Source organism: Symphodus melops, assembly GCF_947650265.1.
Source record: "Symphodus melops genome assembly, chromosome: 10".
Taxonomy (NCBI): Eukaryota; Metazoa; Chordata; class Actinopteri; order Labriformes; family Labridae; genus Symphodus; species Symphodus melops.
This window is the reverse complement of record NC_136700.1, coordinates 16937403-16957808: the sequence shown is the minus strand read 5'-3', so window position 1 is coordinate 16957808 and position 20406 is coordinate 16937403. Positions and strand designations below refer to the sequence as shown.

At 39.5% G+C, this 20406-nt stretch overlaps 1 protein-coding gene across 8 annotated transcripts in view; it reads right to left on the bottom strand.

The window, feature by feature from the left end:
• The window catches only part of brwd1 (bromodomain and WD repeat domain containing 1), a 29197-nt gene extending 9043 nt beyond the window's left edge, over positions 1–20154 (bottom strand). For 4 of the 8 annotated variants that reach the window (XM_079354669.1, XM_079354676.1, XM_079354671.1 and 1 more), the window contains exons 1-29: positions 19899–20154; positions 19730–19788; positions 19592–19621; positions 19323–19382; positions 17798–17960; positions 17546–17644; positions 16417–16577; positions 16105–16326; positions 14243–14343; positions 13630–13700; positions 13404–13504; positions 13251–13291; positions 13063–13164; positions 11268–11421; positions 11039–11173; positions 10026–10154; positions 9626–9774; positions 9285–9361; positions 8609–8839; positions 8012–8195; positions 7156–7243; positions 6793–6915; positions 6609–6679; positions 4007–4232; positions 3707–3826; positions 3357–3464; positions 1635–1759; positions 1193–1275; positions 843–954 (exon numbers count right to left, since the gene is read on the bottom strand). In XM_079354669.1, the coding sequence (XP_079210795.1) occupies positions 843–954; positions 1193–1275; positions 1635–1759; positions 3357–3464; positions 3707–3826; positions 4007–4232; positions 6609–6679; positions 6793–6915; positions 7156–7243; positions 8012–8195; positions 8609–8839; positions 9285–9361; positions 9626–9774; positions 10026–10154; positions 11039–11173; positions 11268–11421; positions 13063–13164; positions 13251–13291; positions 13404–13504; positions 13630–13700; positions 14243–14343; positions 16105–16326; positions 16417–16577; positions 17546–17644; positions 17798–17960; positions 19323–19382; positions 19592–19621; positions 19730–19788; positions 19899–19935 (3362 nt within the window). In that variant the 5' untranslated portion in view covers positions 19936–20154. The remainder of the gene's footprint in view (positions 1–842; positions 955–1192; positions 1276–1634; positions 1760–3356; positions 3465–3706; positions 3827–4006; positions 4233–6608; positions 6680–6792; positions 6916–7155; positions 7244–8011; positions 8196–8608; positions 8840–9284; positions 9362–9625; positions 9775–10025; positions 10155–11038; positions 11174–11267; positions 11422–13062; positions 13165–13250; positions 13292–13403; positions 13505–13629; positions 13701–14242; positions 14344–16104; positions 16327–16416; positions 16578–17545; positions 17645–17797; positions 17961–19322; positions 19383–19591; positions 19622–19729; positions 19789–19898) is intronic. The other 4 variants (XM_079354670.1, XM_079354675.1, XM_079354673.1 and 1 more) reach the window with 4 other exon arrangements.
• Between the last annotated feature and the right edge of the window lie 252 nt (positions 20155–20406).

Genomic DNA, 20406 nt, shown 5'->3' with positions numbered 1-20406 from the left:
AAATAGGTTTAAAATCGAGCTCTACTCAAATATAAGCATCAATAACAGCACAGGCAGACACCTGCTTCAAGAAACCAGAAAAAACATTATAAATCCAAACTCAGTTTGAAATAGGAAATATACTGTAAAAACATTTATAGAATAAAGAAATCCATAAGCATCAGAGCACAGAGCTCTCTCGTGTGCATGCATGAGGAATTGTACTATGCTGAAGTCCATCTTTTCCAAGCGTGCCAGGGTTAACGAAGTACGGAGCACTTTCACTAAACAAATGAAAAAGGACTTTGTGGGTCAAGTAGTTATAATAATTTATACTATAATTATTTATACTTCATTCCCCCGCGAGGGGAAATTGTGTCTAATAATTGTGTGTATTTCAGCCTGTGTGTTCATATTCACAAACAGGATCCTTTGGATATGCATTAATGGAGAGGTCTCAGAGTGAGGGGGCTGCCCACAGCCAGCACTGCAGAGCAGTTTTGGAGTTTAAAAACAGCTTAAGATACTGTGGGTGAATAACATCAAACACACACAATAAACACAGCTACAGAATGAGTCAAGCAAGAATAGGAGAAGCCAGCTGCTGTGTCTAAGGAATGTAAGAAAGGAGAGAAACAGTGTGGATGGGTGCATGTGGATGAGACAATAGAAGGGGAATGAAGTAAAGATGGGCAGATGAAGTCGTTTGTTCACAGACTACAATAAGTTAAACATTAAAGCAAAATTAATATATATTCACTAACAATACAAAATATAACCCCACCTAATAAAAACAGAAACAGAAGCAGCTCTCACAGTCAGCACATTCACTCTTCAGTAACCCTAAAAGGTTTGTTTCCCACCTGACTTTGAAGCACTGGAAAAGACTATCGGGATATTCCGGCTGGTAGGGCTCCTGACAAACAATGGTCCCAAACCACCAGGCATCATCAATAACTGAGCGGAACCTGTCATCTGTACATTTAATGATGTTCAAAGATTAAACAACTCACAAATCATTAACAATATTTAAAGTGGCATACGTTTCATCAGCAGTACAAATTTTGTCAAAAAAGAGATAAAGGTAATCTGTGAATTACTACTAGGAATCCTCTAAATATGGAAATGCTTGTATTTGATAACAATAAAACTGATAAAAAAAGATGTTATTGGAGCTCAACACTTGCTATTGCTGTCTCTTGTGCCAACTTACTTGGTTGCCAGTTTCTACGGAGTGCCTCGTCGTAGCTCTGCCTCAAAACGAGAAAATCTATGACATCAGGCATGTCATGATACCTGTAGAAGAAATTGGCAACACTTAACACTTTACTTTATAGGGGAAGAAACACATTGATATTAATATATACACGCGTCATATAATGTATATCATTAACAAATGGGAGTAACAGAAACCGAGCCAGTATGTCAAAGCTCAGGATGAAGCCTTCCAGAGACAATTATTCATAAAATCCACCAAACACTCAAACAAAACTATCATTTGTTCCTTTTAATCATAAATTCACTTCAGTTACATACATACAAGGTAGACCAAATAACCTATCAGCTTCTAGTTGGGTTGCTGACAGATGAAAAATGACAACGATATTGAATATATTCCTGAACAGGAAGCCGGTTAATGAATCAAAAATGCTTACTTGATAGAAAACGACTTGTCCGTGATTTTTTTAGTGCCGTGGTCAATAAGAGTCAGCTTCAGACAGCAAAGTGTTGGAGGGCAGACTTCATATTTGATCCCCGTTATCTTCACAAACTCTTGGTCCTTGATAATATAAAACGAGAGTGCTAATTAATATAACAAATGTTCCACATTTGAAAAACAGTCACAGCAAAATAAAAAAAATACAGTACTCACAATAACTTATATCATATAATAAGTATGTAAATAATATCATTATTTACATTAGTGCTTTTCCAATTTGGTCAGAATTTTAATGAAATATGTAATAAGCACTGCCAGTGCTCGTGACAGACACTTTGAGTCCACGAGTAGCATCTGACTGCCTGCTGCCCAGGTGGTGCTGCTCGTCTGTTAAGTGACGTGTGTTCATGGCTGCTTGACTGATGCGCTGGGAATGACTTACTGACAATACCAGCTTTTTATACCCCCAAAATGTTTCAATTAGAGCTGTCACTTTAACGCGTTATTAGATTAATTAATTACACCGTAAATTAACGCGTTATAAAAAATGACGCAAGATTAATTATAGCACACTTAAATAAAAATTCAATGTAAATTTGACCCAGAAACGATAGACTGTAAGAAACGCGCATTTCAATCATGGCCAATTGAAGGACCCATACTTGTCAGTGGCACGTCATTACAAACATGCCTTGCTAGCCAAACCAAACGAAGCAGGACTGAGGTGAAAATTCAGCAGCTCGCGAGCAGCGTAAACTCCGCTGGAGGACGGAGCTCGGTTCATTTATAATGTCAAGAGGGTGGAGACAGCACGCAAGACAACGGACAGCAGCCAGGACCAAAACTCAAACCAGGAAACCAGGTCACTGTGTGTCTGCAAAGACACCTTCTACATTTCCCCGATGAAAGATTTGAGGAAAGAAACGAGACATGGCATCGTTAATTAATTAAAAAATAATAATAAAAAACGTTTTATATCATGAAAGATACCCAGAATTGGGCTGTGAGATAATGAATTGTGATTATGCATTAAAAACATAGAATTCACAAGATTTGAACATTTAAATAAAAGAGTCATAATTATAAGCTTAAAAGGCATCTGAATTGAAATGACATTATGAAAAGAACTTCTTTTCAATAAAAACTTTTTATTCAATCACTAATAATAATGTGGATTTCAAATATTCTCTTCTTAGTATATTCATTTTATTAGTTGTGCACTACAATGTTGGAATGTCATAAAATTTGAATTATTTATGTGGGGACCTTAAACATAAGAGATTAAAATGAGATTAATTAGATTAATTAATTAAAAATCTTTTTTTTTTAATCTACTGACAGCACTAGTTGAAATTGATGCCACATTGAAAAGGGTCATCTTTTTATAGTTTTTATTATTGGCCCCATTAAGTAAGGGTGTCTATCACCCTAATACTATTGCCTCCCTATCCCAAAAAATCACTGAAGTGAAACAAACCTTATGTATGAAACTCAATATTGCAAACTTATTGTGAGTTTAAGCAAAACTACCCTTTTCATAATACAAAATAAACAAAGCTTTTGTATCCATGATTCCTCTTGATATTGAACATAATTTGTTTCTCAGTTTTCAGGGCTTCAGGTAGATTTTGTAAATTATGTTTGTTCATTATAATGCTGCATAGTTTTCAAAAGTTCCCTACAATGAAAATGTGTCCACTTCTTTGTCTAAGCTTACCCGTAGGTCCATTTTCTTCCAGGGCTGCTTGTCTAAATTGATGGGATACAGTTCACTCCGACTCACTGCTTCTGCATAAGCTTCATGTCCCTGGCGAAAGTAGATCACCTGGCGAACAGAATCAAAAATGATTAAATTATGAAATCTTTTAATTTAGGAGCAATCTTATCAGTTTTGCTGCCTTCAATGTTTAAACACAATTTCTAATATTCAAATATTTTTGTTATATCCTTTATTAAAATGTTTTTTTTAAGATTTTAATTTCGCTTAAAGGTCAGTCTATAAATCTTTGACAACACCAACAAACTCTGATCTTGTAAGACACCTCTTGTAATATTAGAAATGCATACCTCATCACCCATTTGAGGAACAAAAGGAGACTTCCTAGGAATGACATCAGTGATCCAAGGTGAAGGTCTAAATTCATTGGACACTTCTCTGTTGACTGATGGTCGGGCCTTTGGACGCTGCTTTTAAGACACCATTATAGAAACATTAAATTAATAAATGTGCATTTCTTTCTTAAATACTTAAAACTTACAGAATTAATCTGTGTATTTCTTTACAAAGAGAACTTAGCTGTCTAGGCAAAGATGCACCAGTTAAGGGCATGTGCAGTTACAATAATTGGACTGTGATTTACATCTCACCCTGTTTGCATTGTTTTTTGCTCTTTTAACCTTTTCTTTGATTTTCTTCGGAAGTTTGACCTCCTCATCACTCTGAGTTTTCTCCTCTTCTTCATTCTTGTCATCTTCCTCCTCTTCAGAGCTGCTGAGCCTGCGCTGCCCTCGTTTCCTTGATGACAGAGGGGTGGATGGCTGGAGGTTGATGCCAGCATCTGCGGTCCAGTCGGAATACTCACTGGATGTGTGGCTGTACAATTAGAATCAGTAACTGTTTCAACTTTAAGTTATGCACAGTATATGACAAAAGGCTCTGTAAAAAATAAATCAAATAAAATCATTTGTTTCCTCTTGCTTGGGTTACAGGCTGGGGGACAGTCAAGTGCACAAATGTGAGAAAATGTCTTGAAATATTCAGGAAAATTCATACAATTAAGCAGAACAGACATATGCTGTGTTCCATTTTATCTTGGAATTTCCAAGTTGCCGGTCTGATATATCATCAGGAATGCCCCCTGAAGTTGGAATTCCAATTCGGAAACTTCAGTAACCTGGGTTCAAATCCAATATGGCTGCTATATGCATCGACAGGGATGTTTCAGCTGTAACTGTTGTCTTTATTAGTGGCTTTAGCAAAGTGTGGTTAGCAAAACCAAGGAGCTGACGGACTTCAGGAGAGGACAGCAGAGGGATTACTCCCCTCTGAGAATTGATGGGACGCGGTTGGACAGAGGGTGCAGCTTCAAGTACCTGGGGGTGCACATCTCGGAGGATTTAACATAGCTAACCCACATAAACAGTCAGGGGAAGAGAGCTAGGCAGCGCCTCTATCATCTCAGACAGCTGAGGAAATTCAATGTTTCCAAAGGTCCTGAAGAATTTTTATTCTGCGGTGGAGAGTGTGCTGACTGGAAACATCACCCAGTGGTTCAGTGAACAGCACTGTATGTGACCAAAGAGCCCTGCAGAGGGTGCTAAAGTCAGCAGAGTGCACCATGGGTACAACACGCCCCACCCTCCAGGACATCTTCACAAGGAGGAGCACAGCCAGGGCAAAGAGGATCATGAGTGATCCCCACCACCTGGGTAACGGACCGTTTACGTTTCTACCCTCTGGACGGCACCTTCGACACATCAAGGTGAACACAGAGACTCAGGAAGAGCTTATTTCCTCAGGCTGTCCGGACTTTTAACTCCAATCTCCTCAGTTAAAAACATAAATCTGCACATTGCACACCGACACCCCTGGACACCATTTACATTATTCTATGGCCCCGTTTACACGGAGACGCTGTGACAGAAACGCATCGAAACGACTCCACTCCGAATTCGAAGTACAGACCGTCTACACAGCAGGTCTTGCCTGAGTGAAAACTATGTAGTTCTCACGCCCAGCCAGTAGTGGGCAGTGGAACTTTACAACGTGACGCACGCGACACTCACCAGTACAACCACTTCCTCCACAACATCCTCTTTAGCGGCTAGTTCTCCCAAGTCTTACCTAAATGCTGCGTATGGTCGCCCTGTGCTTGGGTAAAGGTTGAACAATTTGCCGCAAGTGTTCGATGCTCTTTGGGCGGCGACACACACAATGTATCATATGCGAATCCGCCGCCATTGTTGTTTATATTTGTTCTCGACTACTGCGCATGTCCAAATGTATGGGGGGAGGTGTGGTGAGGTCATCGCAGCCAGAGAGTTCGCTCCGTTTCGTTCACATGGCTGCGATACGCCCCCCCGTATCAGTTTCGTTCCAACTCAACTGTTTCGTGTCACAGCGTCTCCGTTTAAACGGGGCCTGTATTTCAAATATTCAATATCAATCTGACCCTAAAAGGTGAAGCTAAATACTGCAGTCTGTTGGTCGGTTGAAAGAATCGTCACTTCCCGTGTGACAGCTGCAAACACAACACAGTCGTTTTAGTTTTTTCGTCTGCATTTCTCCTCATGACACACAGCCTTCTCTGAAATAAACGACTTCCATCGTTGGTTTGGTTTCTGTAGCATTTTTCCCCTTTCTTGAATATATTAGCGGGTTAGCTGTTAGCTGCTATCATGTGGTGCTATTACGCAGCTGACGCGGCTATCGGCATCCAGCTTACACGCCACCTAGCAAATAGTGCACGGTTAGCTGTGAAAATGCAAACGAAATCAGGCTTAACTGAACCAAACCAAACTGTGCTGATCCATACCGGACCGCTTGGTGGAAACAGGGCTAAATAAAAATCTTGAATCTAACAAAACAAAAGGTGCTCGTGGAGGTGTCCATGTTGCTTGCAACTGGAACGCAGTTAATTCAAGTGTGATTCCCAGCTGAGTGATTCCCTGCTAAACGATCCGGGTTCTAAGGTAAATGGAACTCAGCAATACATATCCTGTTACTGGCATACAAACTGTGCGGCTCTTCTCTGCTCTATTGTTGATATTACAAATATGTCAAACTGCACGCAACATTGAAATAAAGGCAAAAGTTCTCATAGCATCAGACTCTGTTGACATTTCTGCTTCGTTCTTTTAACATCATTTGCCTGCTGTTCAGGAATGCTTATTTGAGAACACATGGGAAGCACTGTACAACCAAATTCAAAGGATGACAAAAAAGAAGGCATGCTTCTAGACTTCATACCTTGAGCTGTCACTATTCCACTCTTCTTCATCATTGGAGGAATCCAAGTCACTGCCATCCAATTCATTGTCCTAAAAGATGAAAAACATGAACAGGAAAAGTTTAAAATCCCAAACAGGACCCCTTAGATGCTTGTAAATTACACTTTCAGCACATAGTCACAGGAGAAAGGTTAATGTGATACCTCAGAATGTAACTCTGAGCTTGCAGTTTCCTCTCCCTCCTCACACGACAGGTCAATGAGTTCCAGCATGTCACCCCGGCTGTGCCCTTTTTTCGTGTTCGGAAGTTCATCATCTGAATCATCCTAAAAGAACATATGCACCATTTCAACACCAGGGCAACGCCTTGTACAGAATAGTTCTGAACAGAGTTTCTATTCTTGCTCATTGGTAGAAAAACGCAATCCGGACATGGAAAAGGTTGTGTAGTACAAAAAGGAATTTGATACTGACTGATACTGGGTGCACAAACTAGTTTCAAATAGTTTTCTTGCATAGGATCCTGTTTGTGCATTTCTTGCATAAACAATGGAAAAGAAGCTTACACGACAGCTGTACATGATGCGTCTTTTCTTTGCACTATACAGAGCAACCTCCTCTTCTCCTTTGGCTATTCGTCTGTCCTCCTGGTCCCTGAAAAATGTTTATTATGTTAAGCAAGTCATGAAGAACAGAGGACAATTTAGAGTTCTATAATACTAATACTGGAGTCAGTGCATAGAGTGTATGCACACGAACACTACAATCTCTGTGCACGTAATTAGATATATGGTTACTTTATTGATCCCAAGGGAAATTCAAGACATGACGAAGAATGAAATGGCTACATTACGTTTTCTCTTCTCCAGGATGTTTTTCTCCGCTCTTTTTTTAGCTATGTTGCAATGCTGGTTAAAAAACTGTGTATGTGATTCATTTTGATTAATTAAAATCATACAGTCTGCCATTAACTTCATTATTTTTTAAACACTTTACAGTACTAATAAAAACTACCAGGTACGTAAATAAAACTCATGTGCTTGCCCATAAAGCAACCACCACTTTCCTGCAGATAACATACCTTATATAGATTCCATCCTTAGATATCTGAACTTTAGTAACAGATTTATTTTATCATTAAGAAACATTTATATTTCCCCAACATACTTTCCAATAGGCATTTTCTAAAAAAGATAAGAAAAAAAACCAGCCTGTGTTTTGGCTATATCATCCCAAAATTGTCTGATCTATGATAATATGACAAATGATCATCCAATCTTAATATATAAATGAAAAATAATCAATTGCGCTTTGTCTAAATAGTGTTTATTATCCAATTTAAAGCTTATCAACAGTCACCAAGACAACTGTATCATGTCTCCAGCTTTGAATTAAAGAGCTAATTTCCTATCTCGTGTTTACCTGTAGTTGCTGGTTGCCAGTTCTGGCACCACCACCCTGTGCCTCCAGGCCTGCAGGTCTCTTTCTGTGGCCATTTGGCTTCGAGGGGCATTCTGGTGCATCTGCCTAACGCCCTCCACCTGTCCACTGCGGCGAAGACCCACATTAGGAGGTGACTGCACTTCGGCTCGTTCGTTCACAGACACTTTCATGAAGCAAAAAAGAAAAATGTACCATAAATTAAAAAACGATTGTCCTGTCTTCAATGTTTCATTCATCTGCAATTATCTTCCCAATATTGCATTGTAATATTTCAGAGTTATTTTCCATCATAATAAATGCATTTTCCATTCCTGTAAAAAAAATCCCTAAGAGGCTTTTACTAATTTCTAACCAAATTAAAAAGCGTTTTTTTTTTTTAGTTCTATCCCATTTCAGCAGGAATAAGTCACGACACAACATTTAAATACTCTCGAAGTTTAGTTTATAGGGACTTTAAGGTATGATTTCAGGATACCGTGTGCATTTACAGTTCAAACCAGCCTCCAACACTTAACTGGGATAAATGGGTTGTGAAAGCCATCCATTACAACAAAAGAAAGGAAAATGAATTCATACCTCTGTGTGGTGTGGTTGGAGCTGCTACCGAAGCTGGGTCCGGTGCATCAGCTTGCTCTTCTGGCCCTGTTCCAGCCCCTGATGCTGCGGCAGTCACAGGCTGATTCTGCCTGTCATGTTGCTCCTGGAGATGTCGTATAGCCTCATCAAGGAGGTTGGTACGTCTCACTGCAACCTCTTCATGCTCTGCTGTCTGTTGGCTGATCACCTGCTCCACCACCTCTCCATCACCTGTAATTAAACAAGGAAACAAAGAGCCCTATTAGGCTGGTGCCAGAGGACAACTGGATCAACACTTGGAGTGGACTTCTTAAATAAATAACAGGCTTTACAAATCATAATAGCAGAAAAGACTGTTCCTGTGTTCTCAGGAGATTTTTTAAAAGCGGTTGTTTTGGTTAACTTAAGGCCTGTTAGAGCCCAAAATGTAATGACGATACGAAATGTTATATAAAAAAATCTAATAAAACACAAAATGCAATAACGGGTGGTCAAGTATGTCAATTAGTATTAGTTGATCCAATTCATACACATTCACACGCTGGGAGCTGTTGTTGATTTGTCGTTGGGCAAGACACTTAACACATGTAGCTGCTTGTAGCTGGGGATGCATCACCTCAGTTCAGGTTAATAGTCTACCAATTTTACGAGTGCCCCACAGCCGCCCCAGTCTTACTTGTGGCTACGTATCCTAGTTGAGGAACCAGGTGTTCAGCAGCAATGTTTTCCCGCCCTGGAACAAGACGCTGGTACCTGAAAATTATGGAAGAAATGTTAAGAAACTTAACATTTTGAAAGTTTTCAAGCCTGTTAGTAATTTGAGGTAATCAAACACTGACCTTGCTATGAATTATATTCATAAACACGGACAGTATGACTGTAGATTAACTCAAACTCATATCACAACGTGAACTTCAATTATTTAATCAGTATTCTTTCTCAAAATGGTTGCAGGCAATGAGTAACCTGGATGTACAAAACGTTCCAATACAAAATCTGAAGTTTTATAATGTAGACCTTGGAGGATGTGGGTTTCCATCCACGTCCACTAGGAAGGGTGGGGGCATGAGATGGGGTGCCTGCTGTGTCTGTTCATCCAGCACAAAGCCATTTGAGTCCCTGATCAGGGGTCGGTAGTCTGTGTGGAAGAAGACCTGATCTGGAAGCTGTGTTATATTTACAAAAAGATGGTTAAATTCGAAAGTGGGATTACTGAAACATACACTTGCGTTTCACATACTACGCCCATACAGTCTGTCCATACAGTCAATGAACTTTAGTTTTCACAGTCTTTAAAAAGGCTTAAGGTGTATTTGCAAAGTTAAACCAATTAACAATGCCATTTTTAAGTGATGTCCTCACATAGTAGCAATGACAAATATGAAAAATATGTATTGCATGAGATGTTAATTCTTGCCTTATCATATGGCTTGGAACTGCCAAAACCAAAGATGAGTAGATGGCCATGGGAGTCTGTGCAGGCAAACCGCTGACCATCAGGCGTGAATTTGCAGTCAAACACAGCTCCATGACCCTGGCCCTCAATCTGGATAAGAAACAAAACATTTAAGGTACAAATGTTGTTAGCATGTGAGACAGTCTGCACCAACAATATATCTTTTTTTTGTTTTTTTTGTTATGGGTATCCATGGGTCTCTTCAGTTAATGCGGGACCTTGTGCCCAAAAACAAAAATATCTTCAATAAGTAGGAAATATTTTAGAAATGTATGTTAGGTAACTAAAGATACTGAGGGCAAATCTCCTCCCCCCACCCCCCAGTGCTTTGCCCGTCAGCTGCCTCAGGATTCCTATGCGCTAGCAACAACCTTCTTTAGCTTAACAGCCCCCCTTACTTCCGGTGTCCACCACCAGGTTTGAGGACTGCTGCCACGACAGGCACCAGAGATGCGACTACAGCTCAGAGCAGCAGCTTTAACGAGGTGGACAACATGGTCCACTCGGACTCAATGTCTCCAGCCTCCCCCATGGTCTGTGAGAAGCTCTCCCAGAAGTAGGAGTTGAAGACCTTGCTAACAGAGGGTTCTACTAGACTATCCGAACAGACCCTTACTACACGTTTGGACCTGCCGAGTCTGACCGGCTTCCTCCCCTGCCAGCGCATCCAACTCACCACCAGGTGGTGATCAGTTGACAGCTCAGCCCCCCTCTTGTCCGAGTAAGACGGCCAGAGGTCAGATGACACGACCACAAAGTCTATCATCGACCTCCATGTTGATAACATGTAAATGTTTAAATAAATACCAAATATAAATATTTGAAAATGAAACATATTACACACAAGCCTTTAAAAGCCCGGATATTCTGTACACGGGAAAACTTATGCTTGAAATTGAAAATTAGTTTTGTCTGACTCAAGATATAATTCTGAATTACTCCAGACAATATATATTAAAGGAGTGACATTGTACCATGTTAAAGTAGTGCTGTGTGTTCTCTCCTCGCAGCAGATCCCATATGAAGATGTTCCCATCATGACCAGCAGACAGGATTATTCTGGGGTCGAAAGGATGTGGCTCAAGGACAAACACCTCAGCCTCATGGCCCTGAAAACAATTTTCAGGTAAGTCATTGGTTTAAAAAGAGTTGGATTTCAATATTCTGCTATGATTTAGGAAGAGGAAAAACGTGCAAAATTACTTTTAGGATATGCAGCAGTTGTCCTGTGTAGGAGTTCCACACTTTGAGAAGATGGTTGTTGACAGCTGTGATGACTGTATTATCGTGACGATCCCACGCAACCATAGTGACTTTGGGTTTGAAGTAGCTGTCCTCCTCACTCATACGATCGGTACTGGAAAGAAAATAAAAATGTTATCAAAGATAACTACAAACAATAGAAAAGCAATTCACGTTGTAACTCACATTGTCTAATGATCATTTAGATAATTCCTTACTGGCCCAAATAGCAACAACGAAGCTCTTAGTTTCTATATTTTGTTTGTCTATTCATCCATTTTATCCCTTGTCTTTTTCTTCAAAAAGTCTGTTTCCTGTTGCAATTTTCATGTGTACTATATTTTGTCCTTCCATTGCCAAAACAATATTCTCTTTTTCACTTAGTTGAAGAACATTATCTAGTTGGTTGCCTTGTGTATTCACAAAAAAGCAGCACTCATCCTGATCTGGAAAACAGAAACATGCACTGCAAAATCCAAGTCTTAAACATCACACAGAAAGAGTCATCTTGTGTAATCTAACATCCCTCTCAAACTTGCTGCATGTTGACTGTGTGACAACTATGGCCCATGATAGCTCCAGCTTTCATCATTATGGTATTTATACAGGCTGCTCTTGTCTGGGTCTCCCTGCTGCCAGCACTGCCTTTCTTTATATTTATTGTCTTTATCAAATCAATAAACGACATACATCTTATACACGTCTAGCATACAAATAACTCTGTTCAATGGGGTATTCATTAAATTAATACACTTAGATATAACAAACAGGCTTTTAAACCCTATTAACATTTCCAACATAAAGGTATGGGCCACATATTCGGGTTGTTTCAAGACTCTTTTCAGAGTCTTGTCAGGGGCTGGGTATATCAGAAAAAACAAAATCAGTAAAAATAGAGGTTGAGACAGAGAGTGGAAGACAAAAAACGGGGGAGAAAGATGGATCGCATGAGATATATCGTCTGTGAAAGTCCCCATGAAACAGAACTTGGCAAGTATCTAAATTCAGTGTTTCCTTCTGAGATCAAACCAATCTCCAAACAGAAGGCTTGACATAATGTTTGGATGAATTGGATTGGAATGTTAGCGAAGGCAAAGCTTTTTAGAAGATCATTGTTTATTTATAGCCTAAGTGTTTTATGACTACATAGTTCAAAAAACAATGTTAGCAGGGGACCTGCTCTGTTGCCTTGCCACTTTCATGACACAAGAGATCTGTACAAACCAGTGAAGTTTCTTACCAGACTGGCCTTTTAACTTTAAAAGCACACTCTATCTATTTCTTCCTGACATATACTACAAATGAAACTAATATTTGGTGAAATAAGATCAAAGTGGTCCTGTACATATTATATACTAGAAATGACAATTTGGGGCGAAAACTGTGTGCAGCTTGTTGTTTGGTCAGACTTTTATTCTTGCATTTTGTGCATGTCACACCTGTCACATGTTGCTCATGCTAGTTATGTGAAAGCACTGGCCTGTCAACATGCAAGCCAAAATAAAAATGAAGAATTCACGAAGTCGCCGCATGTGATGCTATCTTAACACGTAAAATTTAATACATGAACAAATGCAGTTGAAATAAACCTTAGAAATTTTTTTTTTACTTTAGTGGTGTTGTGAGAATTTCAAATGACTGTGGCCAGTTCAGACAATTATAGAAACTTCTTGAGTTTTAAGAGTAATTCCAAGTTTGAACTTGAAGAAAGCGTGGCCAAATCCACACTACTGAGTTTTAGCAAAGGGTTCCTTACCCTGGAAGAGTGGCAGACATGTTGAGCAAGAGGGACCTCCACTGCTGCCGCTGATGGAGCTTCCAGATCCGTGCAGTTCCATCTCGACTTCCACTCACAAACCTAAGAGAGCAACTAACACGTTATGAGTTGTAATATTTAAGTCTGTATAAATACTTATGACAGTAGATAGATTGACGGCACTTTACCTTTCCCCTGAGTGACAGAATTGGATGCTATCCACTTTGTCCTAAATAGACAGCAATATTGATCATAATCAATATTTGCTTAATATTTAGTCATATCTAACACTAGTTGTTGTTTCTGTAGGAAAAATGTTTGGAATTGGAGAATGCTCTCACCGTGTGCTCATGAAGCTCTGATACCTTTTCTGGGCTCCCACCGCCCAAGTAATAAATTCTTATGACATCATCAGTACTTCCTGTTGCTAAGAAAATCCCACCTGAAAAACAAAATTTAGGACATAACTTTTATTATTTTATGACCACTAGTTGATCGATTCATTCAGCTTCATTCCATGGAAAAGCACAAGTATAAATATAACAGTCTACCTTAATAACTTATTACCTGGACTGAAAGACGAGCACACAGTCTGAACTCCTGGCCTCGGTCTCTCTGTAAATTTGTGGGGTCGATCACTTCAAGAAAAACAGAGATAAAGAGGTTAATGAAAGACCACATGTATCAAAATCCTGTTTCACCTTTTTTCAAAACCTACATTTACCTGCACATTCACTTCTCAGCAAACTGTATAACATTTAACAGTCTTTCCTTACCCAGTCAAACCATCTTTTAACAAAACGTTTTAAGTTCAATTAAAAAACAACAACCAGAAGTTCAATTTTAGATGCAAGAGAAAGTATTCAAGTTAGAGGCCAGGTTTACATTCATGTTTGATAGGTTCCTCTGCATACTTGAAACAGGTTCCTTGCTAACAACTACATTGCTTGTAAGTACAGCTATTTAAAAAGGAGCTGTATGTATAATGTATAAAGTAGCCATATTAGCAATAAGAAATCATCATGTTTGCCTTAAAATGTCCTTCAATTCAAACACAAAACAAACTATGTTTTGTTCAAATACTATATTCATTCTAGTAATCCACTTCAAATAAATATGTAATCATGTTATCCTCTACGGGTACTTTTTATATTTAATGTTCGTTAAAAGCAGCACTCACGTAAAGTTGATGTTGTTGACGTCCCACTGCCAGAAGCAGACTGTAGCATCAGTTCCAGTGGACAGCATAAACCGTTTTGAGCCCTTAGCAAAAGGTGAGAACTAAAAAAAAAAAAAGTACAAAAGATGTTCACTGATCAAGAAACTGAGTAACTAAATAAAATTAAGACATGTATTATACATTGAAGACTAAATTAAACAAAATTAACAAAACTTGCTGAAAACATCAGTGTTTCCCCACACATCAGACAACACCTGGTTGGGCCACCCATGTACATTTTTGGCGGGTATATTTCTGTTTTTATTAAATGTTTCATCTATTCATAAAATTGGTTCGTGCACAAGAGAGCGAGCGGGAGAGAGAGAGTGTGCACACCTGCACTCTCTCACACTTGCTCGCTCTCTCTCTCTCTCTCTCCCCTGCTCGCTCTCAGCCCCGTGCAAAACTCAAACTTTCCAGGGAAAAGCAGCCATGAACGCAAAACATCACTTAGCGGACGAGCAGCGCCACCTGGCCACAGCGCGCCTTCAGGTCGGTAGCAGGCAGTTAGATGTTGCTCATGAACTTGGTGTGTCTTAAAGTGTCATCAGCAGACTTGCAGCAAGACACAGAACTACTGGCAGTGTTCATGACAGAGCAAGGAGTGAAGCACCACAAGTGATGGACCGCAGGGGTGACCAGTACCTAAGGACCTATGCTCTCAGACAACATTATGCTACTGCCACACAGCTGCAGGCCTGTTTACGACAAGTGAGGGGTAATAGTGGCCAAAAATGGGGAAATCAAGCAGGTTTTTTTGTTGATCGAAAGTTGGAGTGATGGTCAAATAGATGAATAAACATGAGGCATTTTTTGCATTTTTCAGTCCAAGGCCAACTTTGATGGACTCTAATGCAGAGACAATTTGACAGAAAACGTCTTATTTGGCCCAAGCTAATTTAAACTTAAACGCCATTTCAGGTCAAAAAATTCCGGTTTATACAACCACCATGTTCAGGAGATACAGGCTTTTGAGCGTGACACAGGTCAGTGTCACCGGTCATTTTTTCTGTTTTAAATCTCATATGGTATGGCCAGCAATGTCCCCAGACCTGAAGCCCATACAGCACGTCTGGGACCAGCTGAAGCAGCGACTGCATGCTCGTACCCCACCCCCACGTGACCTGGTAGAACTACATGTAGCGCTTGTGGAGAAGTGGAACACATTGCCTCAGAACATCATGAGGCTAGTTAGGAGCATGCGACGTCACTGTCAAGCTGTCATTGCGGCAAATGGCGGAAACAACTGCGACTGACTGTTAATTTTGGTTATTTGGGGCCTTCTTTGTTATTGTCTAAATTGTTGGGGTAATAAATTTTGCATTAATGAAAAGGGTGCTTCTCCTCATTCATTAATAGTAATATCAAAGGGAACTATTACTTATTAAACTAAAATTCAGACCAAATAGGAAAAGCACTCATGTAAATAACAATATCCCTAACTTATTGTGAGTAGTGTATGTCAATGCCCGGCACATCCCCCCACTGTGCATACTCCACCTCCCAGGTATCTCGTTATTCTGTTGGAAATGTTGAATTTACAGTACCAGGATTAACGCCAAGGTTGCTGCGCACTTCCTGAATACAAATTTAAGACTTTGTAACATCTTTTGAAGACCCAAACTCGTAGAACAAATGGTTAAGTCGGACGCCGCAGTTCCTTTCCTGCACGGCATTCCCCCCAATTTCCTATTCTAACAACTTTCCTCTCAAAATAAAATTGAAAAAAAAGAAAGAAAGAAAGAAACCGGCTCAATTCTGTCTTTTTTTTAAGGAAAACAATAGTAAAGTCAATTTTTCAAATCATATAAAGATTGTGTTACCTGTAAGGAGGTAATAGATCCACTGTGCCCCTGCAGCACAGCCACAGGAGCACAAGTACGAAGGCACCATACACGGATGGTCTTGTCACAGCTTCCGGCTGCAATCAATGTGTTTTCGCAATTAACAGCCAAGTCTGTGATCTCTGCAGAGTGTCCTCGCAGTGTTGAATGAAGCCTTCCATCAAAAGAAGACCAAATCTTCACCAAACAGTCATCTGAGCCCTGAAAAAGGAAACAACTTGAGTTATTTTAGTTACAAGACTTGTCTGTGGCCCAAGATATCTTACACAGCAAAAAACAGTTTTATCTTACTGTGAAGATCCTGAGACCGGTGCGATCAAATGCAATACAGTATACTGCAGAGAGATGCCCCAGAATGCGCCTGTGCAGCCGCATGCGCTCATAGTTGCTGACAGGGTTGATGGAGCTGGCACGTTGCACTCCTGTCAGCTCTCTCCCTCGATGGACCATCACTGTTGATGATAAAATGAAAATCATTCAAATTAAGAGACAAATTTAAAGGACTGAAGCAACACTGGGCATCAGATAAAATACATCTGTTATTTGTTATGCTTCTCATAACAGAGCATGCAAGTGTGTGCGAGTGTCTTCTTATAAACTTCATAACCTTATCCACAGCAGCAGCAACTACACACTTAGGTTTTATTAAAGTTTGTCCTTGTACATCTTCTTTATAAGTCTAATAGTAGTAGTAATAATAGTAGTTTAGTTTAATGCTATTAGACATTAACTTGGACATAAACTTTATGGACACAAATCATCCTCAATCAAAAAATGATATGTAGACAATAACAGCATCAAAACCGGATAATCTTGAACTCAAAGGGAACAACTAAAAGTGAATTACAAAGTGTGCAGTGTTTACACTGTCAGTCATTCAGAATTCTGCAGCAACTAGAAATGCAACAACTATAAAAATCATGGCTCCAAACAATGTTTCAAATTACAAATGAGCAATGTTTCCAATAGGTGTTTTTTTCACTATCTCTCAGAATTTCCTAGTGTGCCTTTTCTCGAATGTGCAATGTGATTGGATGCATTTTAATTGTTGCTCGAGGTTTCTCCTCTGGAACTGTCATTGAACATGCATGTATGTCACTGATCTTTCCCAGAGACAGAGCAAGGCATAGAGCCAACATTTTCATTCACATTTGACCATGAAAAACCAATCTGTTTGTCCAACATATGACTTCCTCTTTACTTTAAAAGAAACTCTTCTCTAAATCCGTAGTTAGGTACTTTAGCTTGCCAGCATTAAAATGCTGTAGCATCACAAAGACACATCGGCTTCTGAAATTAATGCATGCCACATTTGGTGATGCAAAGCAATATCATGACAAGCACATGTGACAACTATTGATCATGATTCATTCTTTACAACACGTAACAGGAGAATACTATTATTTTAAACCAAACATACCAAGATGGGGAGGTTTTTTATGGTTAAAAGGCTTCTCTGGCGGTCTGCCCCGGTGAAGGGCTGCGAATGACGAAGCTCTTAACCTTACGCTAACGCAGTCTGAAAAAGAAAAAATTACAGAAGATTTGGCTGAAAAGCAGCTGAAGCATAGTTGAAATTCTGGTGAGCAAACAAAGAATGAATATATTTAAACAATGTTTTTTTTTCAGTGAAGGAGGCATGTTTGTTTATTTTTTAGAGAGGAAAGCTTACATTCCCACACACCTTTTGCTGTCCGAAGCATTGACTGTTTTCCTGACCCAAGGAGAGAATGCACACCTGGGACACATGATGGCACTTCTTTATCAAGGATTGGTCCAATCTGCTTACACATTTGTAGCAAATGATCTGGTGCAATATGTCTGGTGGCTGCAACCTGATAGATAAAAAAAAAAAGAGTTTGATCAGCTTAGCAAAGTTGTGACATTGATGTCTTCAACCTACATTCTTAACTATAAGGATTTGCTGCTCTTCTTTTTTAACACTTAAAAAAAACTGTTGAATGTGGTGGTTGTTTATTTCATACTTTGATGTTCTGATATTTTACATAATTATCACTGACTAATTTAATTAGTCAATGAATCGATCATTGAGGAAACAAATGTTTTATTAGACTACAAATAATTTGATTTTTTTTAGTCCTGTCAATTAAATTTGGAATAGCATTCCATCTGACTCAAGACTGAAAATGGATATCTAAGCTGGTGAAGTTATTTTACTTCCAAAAGTTTTCTCAAATACAGTACAAAACTAAAACAGTTAAAGTTGATTTCAGGTACTAAACTTCACAGCCATGAAACCACCACATTCTTCATGCCTATTGCTTGATTAAGACATGCTCACACAACCCGTCTGTAGGGATTTGGGTTGGGAACCAAAATGGCTGCCGGTTCAAGTCCGGCACGTACCAAGTCTGGAAATTGGCCTGGTAGCTGGAGAGGTACCAGTCCACTTCCTGAGCACTGTTGAGGTGCCCATGAGCAAAACACTGAAGCCCAAAACTGCTCTGAATCTCGCTGTGGCTTCCCACAGAAGAAGAATCACTGAGACTTCTCCATTAATGCACATCCATAGGATCCTGTTTGAGCATGCATGCGTATTTTGACCTACGTTTGTGTTTATTCTTATTAGACAGAGTGTACCCTGAACTTCCCCTTGCTGGATTAATAAAGTATAGATTTATATTATAAAGGGGATTGACATTTTGTTTTATGGCATATATATCAAAAGTCTTTCGAACCCTGGGTGCAATTTGCTTTAACTGATGTCAAATAATAGTGACACTGAATATTTTGTGTTTCATGTGCTTCTCAACTCCTCCTATCCTGAAAGGCGGGACATCTCGTTTTCCTTTTAACTTTGTCCAATCACAGCACGTGTCACATGCAAAATAGCGCAGAGACAGCGCATTTCAGTCTCTGGTTGGCCAATAGATGTGGACGTAGGTAAATGTAGATAAACCCACCCTTGCTGCAATACAACAGTCGGGGCTTAATAACATGAAAACGTACGTAACAATATTGTCTTAACAGTGACCATAACACAACTTTGAGTAAAATTAAGACATGGGGCTGGAGTGTTAATCTTGCGGATGATCCCATCTCAAAGCATTGTTTAAGTCGTTACGAAACAAAAAGAACAAAGGACGTAAACAAACCCACAGCATGCACATTATTCCACTGTCACTGGATAAAAACAAGAGTTGACATTACACTTAAGATGTAAAGTTTAATCGTACCATATCTTCATATGTTCTCGGGTGCTCATTTCCCAGCCAGTCCAATCTCCCGGGCAGGAGCTGTACAACACAGTTTGGTGAAACGGAGTTGCACACAAAGCGTTTGTATACATAGATATCATGAAAAACTGTCGATGGCAAACGAGTGAAGACATGCAGTAGTATTAAAAACTCGAGTGATTTGAGACAAGTTGTATTCCCGGTCTAAGTCAAGACCGACTGTTAGCAGCTAGCAGTTTACAAGTAGCACAGTGAACGGCGATACACACCTGATATTCCTCTAGTTCACTCGCCAGGACCTTCAGTGGAGGAAAAGAGTCACTTTGTATTAGATTGGCTCTATAGATATATTATTACCAAGCTAGAAGACTGTTTTAAAATACTCTCCGTTAAAGCACACAGCTTACCTCAGCTGCTTTACGACATGGACCCGTTGTCAAAAAACGAGTAATCAAGTAATAGAGCTCTGAAAATAAACATTGGGGCGAAAAGCCGCAAAAATCAGTTAGTATACCAATTAGGACTAATTATATGATGTATATTAAGCTTTCAAATATGTTTACTTTTGCGGCTTACCCGACTCAAGGAGCGAAATGTTCCGATTTTTGGCCATTGAATCGACCGGGATATTGAGAGATTAAACAAATGTAAGTCTTACTTTAAAACTAAGGACAAATGATATGCTTTACTGAATTAGATTACAACGCTATGCGCCTCTCCGAGTTGCTCCCGCTTTCTATTCAGCCTGTTTGCAGTCGCCATTGGAAGGATGAGGCCTAAGCGATACTAGTTACTTCCGCCACAGCGGCGTAACACAGGAAAGGGGGGGCGGGGAGGAGCTCCTTCAACAAAGACACAAACGTGGAGTCTGCGTGATGATAACGTCTATTATTTGACCTAACATGTATATCCAAATATGTAATATCAACATTTTATTTGTAAAATTGTGTTTATTCAAATGTTTAATTGCACACAGTACAGAAGATAAAACTTCTCAGTTTTACAAGATATCTCTAGATTTCATATTTTTATATCTATTTCGGACAACCCCTCCCTAAGGAAAGGGCGGTTACTTATTTATTGC